Source organism: Exophiala aquamarina, assembly GCF_000709125.1.
Source record: "Exophiala aquamarina CBS 119918 chromosome Unknown aczIA-supercont1.9, whole genome shotgun sequence".
Taxonomy (NCBI): domain Eukaryota; kingdom Fungi; phylum Ascomycota; class Eurotiomycetes; order Chaetothyriales; family Herpotrichiellaceae; genus Exophiala; species Exophiala aquamarina.
In genome coordinates this window covers 550,378-563,604 of record NW_013550579.1, presented here as the reverse complement: position 1 = coordinate 563,604, position 13,227 = coordinate 550,378, and the positions used below count along the sequence as shown (strand labels likewise).

General features: G+C 45.7%; 4 protein-coding genes across 4 annotated transcripts; 1 reads left to right on the top strand and 3 right to left on the bottom strand.

Moving 5' to 3' along the window:
- Window positions 1-3,550: 3,550 nt before the first annotated feature.
- Window positions 3,551-5,673, top strand: A1O9_09176 (uncharacterized protein; the record flags this gene model as incomplete). The annotated part of the gene is made up of 6 exons (XM_013401870.1): window positions 3,551-3,698; window positions 3,758-3,838; window positions 3,888-4,033; window positions 4,100-4,823; window positions 4,881-4,953; window positions 5,016-5,673. 6 exons carry the CDS (start codon window positions 3,551-3,553, stop codon window positions 5,671-5,673), a joined length of 1,830 nt encoding a protein of 609 aa, XP_013257324.1.
- A 287-nt stretch (window positions 5,674-5,960) lies between these two features.
- A1O9_09175 (uncharacterized protein) lies at window positions 5,961-7,192 on the bottom strand (the record flags this gene model as incomplete). Its single annotated transcript, XM_013401869.1, has 4 exons — window positions 5,961-6,268; window positions 6,320-6,445; window positions 6,500-6,862; window positions 6,940-7,192. 4 exons carry the CDS (start codon window positions 7,190-7,192, stop codon window positions 5,961-5,963), a joined length of 1,050 nt encoding a protein of 349 aa, XP_013257323.1.
- Window positions 7,193-7,793: 601 nt separating this feature from the next.
- On the bottom strand, window positions 7,794-8,249 carry A1O9_09174 (uncharacterized protein; the record flags this gene model as incomplete). The annotated part of the gene is made up of 1 exon (XM_013401868.1): window positions 7,794-8,249. The coding sequence occupies one exon, from the start codon at window positions 8,247-8,249 to the stop codon at window positions 7,794-7,796; it is 456 nt and encodes a 151-aa protein (XP_013257322.1).
- A 746-nt stretch (window positions 8,250-8,995) lies between these two features.
- On the bottom strand, window positions 8,996-11,424 carry A1O9_09173 (uncharacterized protein; the record flags this gene model as incomplete). The annotated part of the gene is made up of 4 exons (XM_013401867.1): window positions 8,996-10,525; window positions 10,585-10,998; window positions 11,046-11,291; window positions 11,347-11,424. The coding sequence occupies 4 exons, from the start codon at window positions 11,422-11,424 to the stop codon at window positions 8,996-8,998; spliced, it is 2,268 nt and encodes a 755-aa protein (XP_013257321.1).
- Between the last annotated feature and the right edge of the window lie 1,803 nt (window positions 11,425-13,227).

The following is a 13,227-nucleotide window of genomic DNA, read 5'->3' as shown; positions in this document are numbered from 1 at the left end:
AAATTACGATATATACTATAAAGCTAAATACTTAAGATATAAACTATATAGCTTATTATAATTAGCGGAAAATATAGATAAAGTATAGTTAAGAATAGTAATGGACTTTATAGTTAAGCTACTACTATTAAAGGAACCTATAACGGACACGATATATAATAGTATACTTATAATAAACGATATACTAATAAAGTATATTTACCTACTACTATATAAAGAAGCATCGATAGTAGAGGAACTAGTATACGTAGTTACGAGAATAGTATTCGCATAATATAGAACACTAGAAGTTATTATTATAGATAGAGATAAACTATTTAATTTATAGTTTTAGTAATCGTTAACCGACCTACTAGGAATAAAACATAAGATATCTACATTATACTACCTATAAACGGACGAATAAACGGAAAGAACGAATTAGACGATAGAATAGTATCTACGATACTATATAGACTACTAATAAAAGAACTAGGTCGAGCTATTACTAATAGCTTAGTTCGCTTTTAATAATAATACATCGGTAACCGGAATATCGCCGTTCTTTACGAACTACGGGAGATACCTAAACTTTAAGAAGGAACCGTTAGACGATAGACCTATAGCGGAAAGGGTAAGGATAAAAGTCGAAGACTTATATAAGTTATACTTTCTACTAAAAATAAGGCTAGATAGAATATTAAAAATAACTATAAAAATAGTAAATAAGAAAAGATCTAAGGAACTAGACTTCTGGGAGGGGGAGATAGTTTACGTTAATATAAAAAATATAAAAATATAAAGACTAAGTAAAAAACTAGATTATACGAAAATTAGCCTATACCGAATTAAGAAAATACTAGAATCTATTTCTTATAAGCTATAATTACTAGGAGGACTAAATATATACCTAGTATTCTATAAATTACTACTAGAGAAAGTACTAGATAGAGCTAGACTAGGACTAGTATATATTAATAAGGAAACTTAAGAACCCTATTACGATATAGAAACTATACTCTAGTATAGATAAGGAGATAACTAAATAGAATACCTAATTAAATAGTTAGGATACCTAGAAGAGGAAAACACTTAGGAACTAGAGATAAACCTTAACCCGAAACTAGTTACCCGGTATTATTAGGGAAACCTAGGACCTATTCCTAATCCACCGAGTCGGTTACGAACTAACTATTAAAAATAAACTCGGGCTCGGTAAGGACTAGCTCGTAGTTAATACTAGCGGACGCCTCTATAGACTCGAAAATACCTAATACTTCTATTTCTCGACGGAGTATATAATTAGACTAGTCTTCTAGCTTAGCTAGAAAGTCCTAGATATCGGCGTCGCGCTCTTCTAACTCCGCTAGGACCTTACGGAGCCGAGCGATCTCGCGTCGTTTAGCGCGGAACTTCGAGACTAGCTATTTCTTTTATTCCCTAACTTTTCGGAACTCTTCTACGGAAAAGGTACCATTATAATTTCTTTAGTACCGGAGATATTTAGAGCATTTTATCGACTACTCTCGATTATAAAAATAGATAACGTTATAGTTAACGTATTCGGTATAGGCGACTATAGCGGCGTTTTTAGGATTAGAAGATATAGCGTTCGTAATTTTAAGGCGGCGTACGTTCTAGTTACGGATAGACTTAGAAGATCGACGGTTCTTCTTAATACCTAAGGGCAATATAGTTAGCTATAAGGAAGAGGGAACGGAACCGTAACGGACGGGAAAGGACTACCTTAAGTACGTTGAGGACAACGTAGATAGAAGGAGGAGATAGTGTTACGAACTAGGTTATAGATAAGGTCGCTAGGATAGGCGCCCTACGTTCTAAGGGATAGTTTAAGGAAGGTCAGCCGATAGAGAACGAGGCTGCATTACGTGACTAGGGGGTACATTAATGCATTACCGCATTAGAATAATATACTAATACACTAAAGTAGTACTTTAAGCATTATATATATATACTCCTTCACCTAGATAGAATAGTTCGTAGTTAACTTCGTTAGTAATCCTATACCTACATTTTAGGATATAGTCCGACGAATAAGTATTCCCTTTATTATCCTAGTCAACACTCTAGTACCTATTCTATTAAGGAACCCTACCTTGGTTAGAACTGCTTGCAGCTTGGATCATAATAGATATAAAGAAAAATCGTAGAGCCTACTGTAGATAACTATTCATGACTTCCGATGCTTTTTGGAGGCTAGTTTAGCATCTTTTGCAAAAAGAATCTCGTTAGTAATTAGACTATCAATATATATTTATAGACTTTCAACGTCTTCTTGACTGGTGCGCAGGGCGTCCCTACAGTGAAGCATAGTCTTAGCTATTATTGTTACTGATAAACCCGAACTATGTAGGCCCTTAATTGGGTTTAGCGAAACACGGTAGGAAAGTCGAATGGTCGAGTCCTTAGATACGAAGTTGGGGAATAATGGTGACAAAGAAAAACGTCTACGATATTACGACGTTACGAACTCGGAAATCAAAGCTGTACAACAAACAGCCAGATTGTCTCATCGAGGATGTTTCGAAAGCAAATAGCACAGTTCACGTAGCTGTTTATTGATGATCTGAGAAGTGTTTTTGGACACCAACACATGCTTCATGCGACTGAAGACTGACCGTTTTCAACAATACTAGTACTCACAAATCTTGCTGTGATCAGCTACATGGTTGATTTTGTAATGGAGGCCCCCTCTTTATTTGATGCCGTCTCATTGACACGGTTTTCAGTACCAGGAATGTCCAACCCGGCTCGCTGAGTAAGTAATCATGCAACGAATTTAGATTGGCTTGCCCAGTTGTTCTCCGCTTGTGCTGTTCCTAGATGTAATAATAGGCGCTTTGTCTCAGGCGGCTCATCACCATCAGACGAGTGAGTTACTCGCGCTCCCGCGTGGGCAACGAGGTCTTTCAGTGTTTGGAGAAGGGTTACATGTTTGCACATACCTCAAATCTTCTCAGTGGCTCGAACAACAGCGCAATAATGTACTCCACCACTTTCGCTTTTCTGTCATGTTACATTGATCCGGAGTTCGTGACAACACTTGGCTCAAGTCAAATACTTCAAACATGCACCATAAGGTGGCCACAGTAATGATATCACCGTCGTCCTGGCGAATACTCACTTCATGCGAAAGCCTTGACGGCTTGAACGGGGTCCCGAGAACGGGGTCCCGAGCCTTCTTGGCCCTTCTTGATCAGCGACTCTTTGACCAATTCTTCTTGCTCGAACCCGAGATCATCTGCGATCCGGTTCCTTGGCTTTTTCAGAGCCCAGACCAGTATCGTCAAGCTAAGAACAAGATTCACTCATCTCGTGTTTCATGCAAAAGCTGGAAACCGACGGATTCCCAGTGACTTCTAGAGACCAAGATTCGGCAATTACTTGCCGCCAGGAACACATGGAAGTCACCCGTCTAGTTCCTCGAATGGTCCACTAACCCAGATTGAGCATTGTCGAGTGACAGAAAGCTCAACACCAAGCTACTACTTATTATTAGCTATACCGCGGAATCGGCCTCATTCACGCAATTCACCAGAACCGGTTCAACATGTCGCAGATCAACGGCGTCATAAACGGTCGGCTCAACGGCAACGGACCAAATCATACCAACCTTGCCGCTGATATCGTCGTGGACTGCCTGATAGTCGGAACTGGCCCAGCAGGCAGCTCCCTGGCATGTTTTCTGGCGCAACATGGTCAGACTTCACAACCCCTAAATGTATTGTGGAGAACACGCAGCTAATCCAGGAATCAGGTTTGACGGGTTTGCTTGTGAGCCAGGATTCTACTAATGCAGATACACCCAGGGCGCACATTACCAACATGGCAGCGCTTGGTGAGATCAGGCGAGCAGGCATTGGGGATTTTAACTAACACCAGGGCAGACTGTCTGCGAGACATCGGCATAGATAAAGAGTGCTACAAAGTTGGCACACAGGGAGATTGCATGGTTCATACACGCTGGTGCAATAGCATGGCAGGAGAAGAGTATGCTCGCATTTATTCTTGGGGCAATGATCCGAGACGAAAGGTAAAGTTTCTTCATATCAACATCTCTAAGTTGCTGTGAACCTACGTTTCTAAGCGCGGTGTCCAGGGTGATTACACGCTGGCGAGTCCATCTGAGCCTTTGGATCTTCCTCAAACATTAATGGAACCCTTGCTGGTGAGGTATTCGACACTCAACGGCTTCAAGGTTAAGTGGGATACACGACTTGTTCGATTTATACAAGAACCACAAGGAGGCGTCAAAGCCACACTGAATGACAAAACTACCGGCCAAGACTACCACGTTCGGGCTAAGTATCTATTTGGTGCAGATGGTGCACGAAGTCCTATTGTTGAGCAATTAGGACTTCCCCTGATTAAGCGACCCGCTCAAGGATTCGCAGTCAATATTCTAATGGAAGCCGACTTGTCACATCTAATGGAAAACCGAATGGGTAATCTTCACTGGATCCTTACTCCTGATAAAGAGCATACTGACTATGCCTGGATCGCTTGTATGCGTATGGTAAAACCCTGGCACGAATGGTTGTGCATCATTATACCCGCACCAACGGCAGAGAGGAAGGTACGATCGAACGACGAGTATATAAGCCGCATTCGAGAATTTATAGGAGACGACTCTGTTGAAATTGAAATTAAAGGTGTCTCGACTTGGGTAATCAATGAGACTGTGGCAGAAGTGTATTCTAAAGGAGATGTTTACTGCCTCGGTGACGCTGTGCACCGTCATCCTCCGAACCACGGTTTGGGTTCGAATACCTGTATTCAAGACGCTCATAACTTGGCATGGAAAATTGCCTATACTGAGAAAGGTAAGCTATAGAGGGTTGACTAATCCTAGGGCGAATAGCTGCTAATATATCCTTTAGGTATCGCCGGAAAGGACCTACTGAATAGCTATAGTATCGAACGGCAACCCGTGGGTCTAGATGTGGTTACACAGTAAGTCATGGAAACCCAATAACGAAACCCTCGACTGGGTATCTCGTGTTAACACTATTTAGAGCAAATGCATCTCTTCGTAATCACGGCAAGATATGGGGCATTCTCGGGAATCTAGAGCCAACTGTCGCTGCACGAACGGAAGCCTTTAACGTTTTGAAGGAGGATTCTGACAGAGGAAGGGAACGCCGACAGGCGCTACAGGACGCCTTACAACTTCTCGACAGAGAAGAGCATGGACTCGGCATTGAAATGAACCAACGGTACGACTCGACTGCTGTGTACAAGTCGGACCAAAAAGAAAATCCTCCTTCATTTATAACCGATCCATTAGAGCATTACCACCCCACAACGTACCCTGGTGCAAGACTACCGCATGTCTGGTTGAGTCGCACCGTCCCATCCAAGCCAATCTCGACGATTGATCTCGCTGGAAAAGGACGATTTGCTCTATTCACAGGTATCGGGGGTTCTGCTTGGAGAAGTGCAACAGAAAAGCTATCTTCGGATCTGGGTATACCGATCACCACCTACAGTATTGGATTCAGACAAGAATATGAAGATCGATATATGGACTGGGCCAAGATCAGAGGGGTTGGTGAATCTGGCTGTGTCCTCGTAAGGCCCGATTTCTTTGTGGCATGGAGGAGCCAGCAGTGGGAGCAAGACAGTGCGGAAAAGTTGAATTCTGTCATACGGTCGATCTTGTCCCGCTGCTAATCTTGAAGATGTAACTCAAAATGTTAGTGGATTACACGTAAGGCTCCGAAAATTCCCAGCGTCAACACTACCACGATCGAGTTCACAGACAATCCACTATGCCAGATATATGTAATACTGCTTTCCCTCCGTCCAGCATCCGCGGTTATCTGAGTATGTATTTTTCTCGAGTTGAACGTTATATAAATAGTTCCCTAAACAGGCATTGGAAGATTACCTATACATAGGGTGAAATATCTATCCTTGGACTTGATAAATATCCGGTTAAGCGTCTATTAGGCCGTTGTTCACGTGTCAGTGATTGCTTCAACATTTGCGGCAATCGAGGCCGCCAAAGACGTCCATCCGGGACGTCCTAAGTCCCTTAATAACTTCTCAGCCTTTGGACGAGGTTCGATCTCGTTGGGGTCTGATCCACCAGAGAAATTTTCGGGGAGAGGATTCTTCAAGTTACGATCCAATTTTCGCATTATCTCCAGCACTGAGTCCCAGCTGAAGCGACCTCCGTAGGCGAAGATGCGCTGGCTCTGGATGTGTCGCAGCAAGCCCGCGGCTACGTGCAGAGCAGCAGCGTCTTCGACATCGACAAAGTATTCTATCTCTATATTTAGCGATCTCTACATAGGGTTAGGTCTAGATGACTTACGTCTTGTGATCGCGTAATGGGATGGTGTTAATTCTCCTTTCCATAAATCAGCTATCATTCCACTGCTTGTACGATAGCCCTGATTCCTAGGGCTCACTGGTCGTCCAAAGATGAGGTTGGGCAAAACTGAAGGTAATTAGTACTTGCAAGAAGATTGACCTACGTAGTAACATGACTCACCTGTGTTCACAACTAAGTCGGGTCGGTTGCGGTGATTCTCCTTATGGAATTCCCATACCGCTTGCTCAGCCTGTGTTTTACTGGCTTCGTATACTAGTAAAGGTCGAGCTTCTTCATAGGGTGGATCGGCCCATGCCCGCTGAACAGCCCGCTCATTCCAAGAATCTTCGACCACTGTGATATCGTTGTACAGTATGCCGACGGCAGCAGCGGAAGAAGACGTGAGGACAAATCTATTGACGCTAGGCTCTTTATACGCCGCCTTTATGGCGTTGAGTGCTCCAGCAATTGTGACAGGAATGATCAGGCTTGCTTCGTTGTCAAACAACATCGTGGCAGCAGAGTGCATGAACACGTCGACCCCTATAATGGCGAAATAGTCACCATTAGCCTCTGGTCGTACTAGAAATGGCCCTTGGCCTCTGCTCGTGGGACTTTACCTTTAATGGCTTCGTCGAATGCTCCATCTACCTCCATTTGAGGTACCGCAACGAGCTTGAATTTTCCCTTTCCATACAAGTTGTCGAAATGATCGGACATCCAGGAGTCTTTGTTGGCATCCCGCACTGTAGCTCGGACCTTGTATCCTATTTTCAAGAATTGGTCCACGATATGAGCCCCCAGAAAGCCATTGGATCCAGTAACCAGAACAGTCGAACCTTGGGGCAATGCGAAGTCTTTGTTTGCAGCCATGATGTGGTAGAGCTGACTCCCAGGTTTTTCTTGGTTAGAATCAGCAACTATTGGGAAAGAGATGGCAATAATATAGTTGTTCAGCTAAGTAATAGTCTGCATGGTCCGTGGTGGTAAGTAACTGCCGCCTCGGTCCGATTAGTTGATATCCTGTACCGGATGAAATTATAAATTGATCAACTACCTGATTGCTAAGCTACTCTGTTGAGCTGTTTACTCGGACACGGGTCCATGTCGCGGCGTTCGTCTATCTTAAGACTATGGCAGATGAATTACTGAAGCTGTCCTACCCACATGCCCACCACCATAGCCTCCCAACGCACGAGGTTTTCCGGCTTTTAAGTTCAAATCTCACGTAGGGGGCTGAAAGATGGGTCTAAAGCGACAAACCAGATAGTGAATTTGTAGACCCGACTGGGAGCCGAAAGAAACAGGGTGGCACTCGTCACGGTGACTGTCGGCTCTCGAAGCCTTGCTACTTCACAAATTGACCGGCTTTGTAATTATCCTGCATATCACCTGCGCCATGGGCATCATTATCATTCAAGCATGATTTCCTATGAAACATTGTTCTTCAGTAAGGAGTGGGCAGAATAATAGGCTATGGCTGGTACCCAATAGCCTCGTTGAAAGTCTTAACATCCCAATAAAAAGGGCGGATCTCCATGATCAGTCCCTTCTCAAGGTCCACTGTGATGGCTTGTGTGGTTGGGAAGTCTAATTCCTCACCAGTCTTTCGGATTTTTAGATGTACCATCGAAAGAGACATGATTCGGTTCGAACCCTTGTATTCACTCTCGAAGATCTCAGCGTTGCGCACGTCTACCTCGTTGAGATAATCTGCCATCTGGCGTGCGACGTCCTGAAACCCTTCGATGCCTACATACGTCCCTGCATAAGGGAGTGCAGCGGTCTGATGAAGTCGTACATCTGGTGCTAAAAGTGCGGCCATGGCTGAAAAGTCGCGATCCTCCGGATTTGCTGACATGTAGTCGCGTTCAGCTTGATAAAAGGCATCCAGTATTGAGCGAGGTGTATGAGCTTTGTCAGATGCCATCCTGATATACCTTTCTGCCGGATTGCTCGAAGATCTCGTAAACAGCAGACGAGCGCAGTAGACTTGGATTCAAATTCCTCTGTAGATGAGCGACACAATGCAAACCCGGTCGATGCCAAAGAGCGACCTAGCAACCTTAGCGATGATAGAACAGGGGGACCTTGGTGCCTTAAAACCTTTCTGCTTTCGAGCTCATCAAAGCCCTGCAGCTGATTTCGATCGAGAGTCAAGGATTCAACACGGCATGATTGGAGCTGCATACTCGCCCATCAAAAGAAGATTTCGCTCTTAGCGAAGTCAACCGAAGCGACAGAAAAGGTAAAACTGGGGTCCCGAGCACCTGGGGTAGGCCGCGCCCGGGCCTCAAGCACCTAGGTGGCGATGATTCGGATGCTGACTTAGGTATTCAAGCCGGTCATAATTACTTGATTAGACAATGTCGGTAAATGTAATTAATCGACTTGACCTTACTCGTAGAAGAGGGTTGTAAACCTGGTCTAGCTTGGACAACTACTTCCGTGTGCTTGGAGCATGTCAAACATAACTTGTGTCATTGAAACACGTGACGGACCGTGAGAAGGCCACACCACCTAGATAAACTACCATCTGGTTTGTTTGTACGACATAGACCTTTCCAGTGCCTACATTCGTGATGGAGCACGAGTCTTACTGCCGCAACACTCCGAAAGTTGTGTGTTCAGGGCACGGGCTAGAAAGTGAGCGCCAAGGGCTGCAACAGTGGCTAATCACTTGAAGCTCATTGCAGGTCTTAATTTTCTAAGAGCCCGCTGCAACAACGCAGCAATGCGGACCCTCATACTAGCGAGCAGCAATATTGAAGTGTCAATGTATGCTGTACTGACACCATTCGTAGATTCTGTGCACATTTGATCACCGCACCAAAGCACAATGGTCGCAATATAGACTGCATATGGCAGGTGGGGTGATTCTGGTGGTACAGCTTGCTGAAAGGTATTGGGAATTCCGTCCTGTAGACCGTCGTCCTCGCTGGAGTGGTGAATGGCGGCGCTGGGCGCCAGTACCTCGTTCAGTCGTGACAAAATTGTCTGAGCGTGCCATTTAGCAGCCGGATAGTGTCTGCTGGTTCGCCAGGCATCTAGACTAGACCACAGCTGATTCGTACGACCATCACCACGTAATCCGTCTGAAGCGTGGACGAGACGCTGAATCAAACCGACATTTGCGTGTAGATTGATACAAATCAAATGATATAGAGCCAGCAGTGACCAGTCCGTAGAATGCTGGAGCTGAGCATTGTGCCATCTGCTCAAGGCAAGCTCAAAATACTCAATTCTCCACAGACTTCTGACGATCGGCGATGAATCGCTACTAGTTAATCTGAGTGATGCTGAGATTGCAATTATAAGAAGTGTTGTAGCCTTGTCGTGGTAAGTATGTGCCGTACTGATTGGTGTGTCTGGTGTGAAAAGGCTATGCACAAGTCGGTCTGCGGTGTCGTTCTGAAGGACTGCGTCTCCTCCACTGAAGCAAAAAAGCGATCTGAAGAACGTATCTGGAGGTCGTAAAAGTAGGATAACACGGTAGCATTCAATCATATGAAGACTGAGACTGAGGGCCCTGCACGTTTCCACCAAAGAGGACGGCAGGGAAGCGAATTTCTCCGCAAGGTTGATTTTGAAGTCTTTCAATAAAAAGAGCATTCGTGAATGAAAAACTTCCACAAACTCGAAGCTTCGTTTATCCCCTGAGCAAAGGCCGTATATCTCGAGAATTATAAAAACCCTGATTGCATTTAGCTTATCTCCCAATGGAAGAAACCCTCCCCTTTGTGCTTTGTGGAGAAGAATACGGCGCGAATCGTTATACATAGCATTCACAACTCGAAACCGACCGGGAAGGTCGCAGAACAAGCCTCCTACAGCAGCCATGGATAGGTCGTTGAGATTGTAGAACTTTGTGGTTCGGACGGTTCCCAGTTGGACTGAGAGAATTGGGAATGCTTGAGCCAAGTGATGTATTGCCAAGGTGGCAAGAAGGTCGACAAGCTCAGCATCGTAGATCTGCATTCGTGGTGTCGAGATTGCGAGCTGTTCTCTGACTGGTCTCGTCCCAGCTCCATTCCGCTCGAAATAGCCTCTGATGGAGTTGAGAGCATCTCTAGTGGCTGTCCCTGAGCTGCACTGAGGTGTAGTCACGGAGTGGGATAGATCCTCCAGACCCAGCATGACTGAATCGCCATGAAAGGGATTCAGGAAGGATTCAAAATTAAATCCATAAGACCAAGGGAAGGAGTTCTACAGACCGCACGGTTAGTCCACGACAGAATTTCGTTTTGTGAACGTCAGACACCTACTGTGTCATTCACCATCCAGAGGTCTGCAAGTTCCACCGCACCAGTCAGGGTCGAGGCATTGTCAAACAGAGGAATCTCATCACCGACTACGTTAGGGTTATCAAACCCCACCAAGAAGCGATCATCTGTTTGCAGGTTGGTTGCTCCAGTATCGTAGACCAATGTGTCGAGTGGTGCTGAGTTTTCGGCAAGGTTAAGTGGTCTGGTCACATCGACCGGGGTTGAGAAGGTTTGCGGCCTTTCGAGAGCTGTGTCCGCTGTCGTGGTTGGGTGTGCTCTGAATGACTGCGTGGGCGTGACGTTGATATCGTGGCTGACAAGCAAAGTACGCCCGCCATCTGATGGGGCGGTATCGTGTTCCCTGCCGGAGCTGTACACAGATTCGGCGTCTACTGCCTCTACTGCTGCACCAGGCTGATCGCAATGTGAAGTGCTTGGTGATTCCTCGCCCGAAAATGCACATGTTCGATCAGAGCCAACACATGAGGTGCAAGGAGCGACGCCGGAGCAACGTAACTTGCGTTGTCTACAGGCTTGACATGCCTTACGCACCCGTCTCCGCTGCCCACTCTGTGGGACGTCCTTGTCGACTTGTTTGCCATTGACAAGTTCCTGCTGATGCAAACGCCGTAGATGATTCTGGAAGACATCCGCTCGAGCGAAGCTAGCACTGCATACCAAACATCGATATGGTCTTTCCTTGTTGTCTGCTAATTATTAGTCCGCCAATGCTAATTATGGCTACGTATCAGTTGGACCTACGGGTGCGCTCGTGCCTAACCAAGTGCTCGGTGCGGACAAAAGTTCGATCACAGACTCGACACTGAGCTGCATTAGCATTATGAAAAACTCAGCTTGGTAGGTGACGCACATGCCTTGTGTAACGGTCTTGATTTATTGGAATCCATGGCAAGTCGGCTGTATCAATCGCGAAATCAGATTGGAAACACAGATCGGCTAGCTTCGAGTAAGGTCAGCATTGGTTGGAAACGTCAAGGACTTGTCCGAGGTAATCCGCTCCAGAGACAAAATCTGGGGTACCGACAATTTATTGCCGTATCTTGGTTCTGAGAGGTACCAAGCACGTACCAAGTGCCTACTGGAGGAGAATATTCGTGGGGGGTTACGGTATGTGGACTCGGGCTATAAATATCGGAGTGTGTCATTTGAAAGTGGTGCTTCTGTGCCAATGTGTTCATCATGTTTCTGGGGAAGGTGCTGTGCGGGGTAGTTGAAAAAAGAAAGGCACAACGATCCTCGGTAGGAAAGTGTCGGGCCTTGGCGCCAAGGGTGCTAGTTAGCGACAGGCGAGCTGAGTCTTGCACTCTTTGTCTCCTACACAAGACCATCCCACTACGCGACACCAATCTCTTTACATACGCAAGCTCTCTAATACTCTCGTACGGATTTTACAACGGGGAAAGACCCCAGTACTCAATGAATCCACCGTATCTAAGTTAGGCCCCAAGCTGGTGTCTGACCACTAGCCAAGCGCTTAAAGAAGGTGTTAATGGATCGCGTCCATCGATGACCTTGCTCGACCTGAAAAATGGCAGAAGATACTGTTGACTGGCCTGGCGAAAGGCAACCTACTCAGCTGGAGATTGAAAGAGCGCATGAAATCGCTGAGCCAACCGTCCAACAGGAGTTCAAGCGTGCCTTGCTGGCCTTCAGAATAGCACAAGCCAAACCATCCAGTCCTTCGATCGTGCTCGACGAAACTTTGTTGCCACTTAAAGAATTTGCGCATGATGTCGACGCCGACTTGGTAATGCCGACCATGAACGAATCTCTGACAAGACTCGATCTGACGTCCACTACAGCTTTCTCAATCCGACTACCCTTACCCCCTGACATTTTTGCTGGACCTGCCGCAATCACCGTCACCGGAAGTGATAGATCGCTTCAGAGAGGTCTTCCTTTCGCAATGCTACCAACAAATTTACATCCGAGATATAATAGATCCTGCCGAATTTCGGGTCGCGACAAACCCCTACCTAGGTCCAGCCTTGGCGTGCTTAGGTTTGTGTATGACCGAAGGATCACCACACAGCGAAGGATCTGCCAGCGGTATGAACACTACCGCCGACGATTTGTTTCACACTGCAAGAATCATCTTGAGCGTGATCATAGAATCGGATAACCGAGAAACCCGAAAAAGTGATTGTATTCTCGCTGTAAGGCTCCTGTTTCCTTCCATGTCACAATCATTACTATGAGAGGCTTCCTGCCACCTTGCTAACAACTGTGTAAAGAGCCTCCTGATGATGACATATGGATTCATGAGCACGGACGAATTAGCCTGCATACAGTCAGCTGCTTTCATCGGCTATACTGGAGTCGTAAGTCTGGAGTTACACACTGAATGCAGTATCTACGATTGGTTCGCCTACTAAACCCTGATGTCACCAGATTGTCCGAAGAATGCACATTACAGACCACGGTGCACATCTTCATCATCATAGGAAATGGGCAATCGATTCAAGTTTCCAGAATCTCAATCTGAGGTAAGTTTTGTCTCTTGCAACGAGCTTGGTGGGAACTTACCGACTATATTCAGCGCATTGATGAGTTGGATGCTCCTTCTAGATGTAGTGGGGTCTCTCCACTTGAGCACGAGTACTGAATTTTCAACGAATGAAC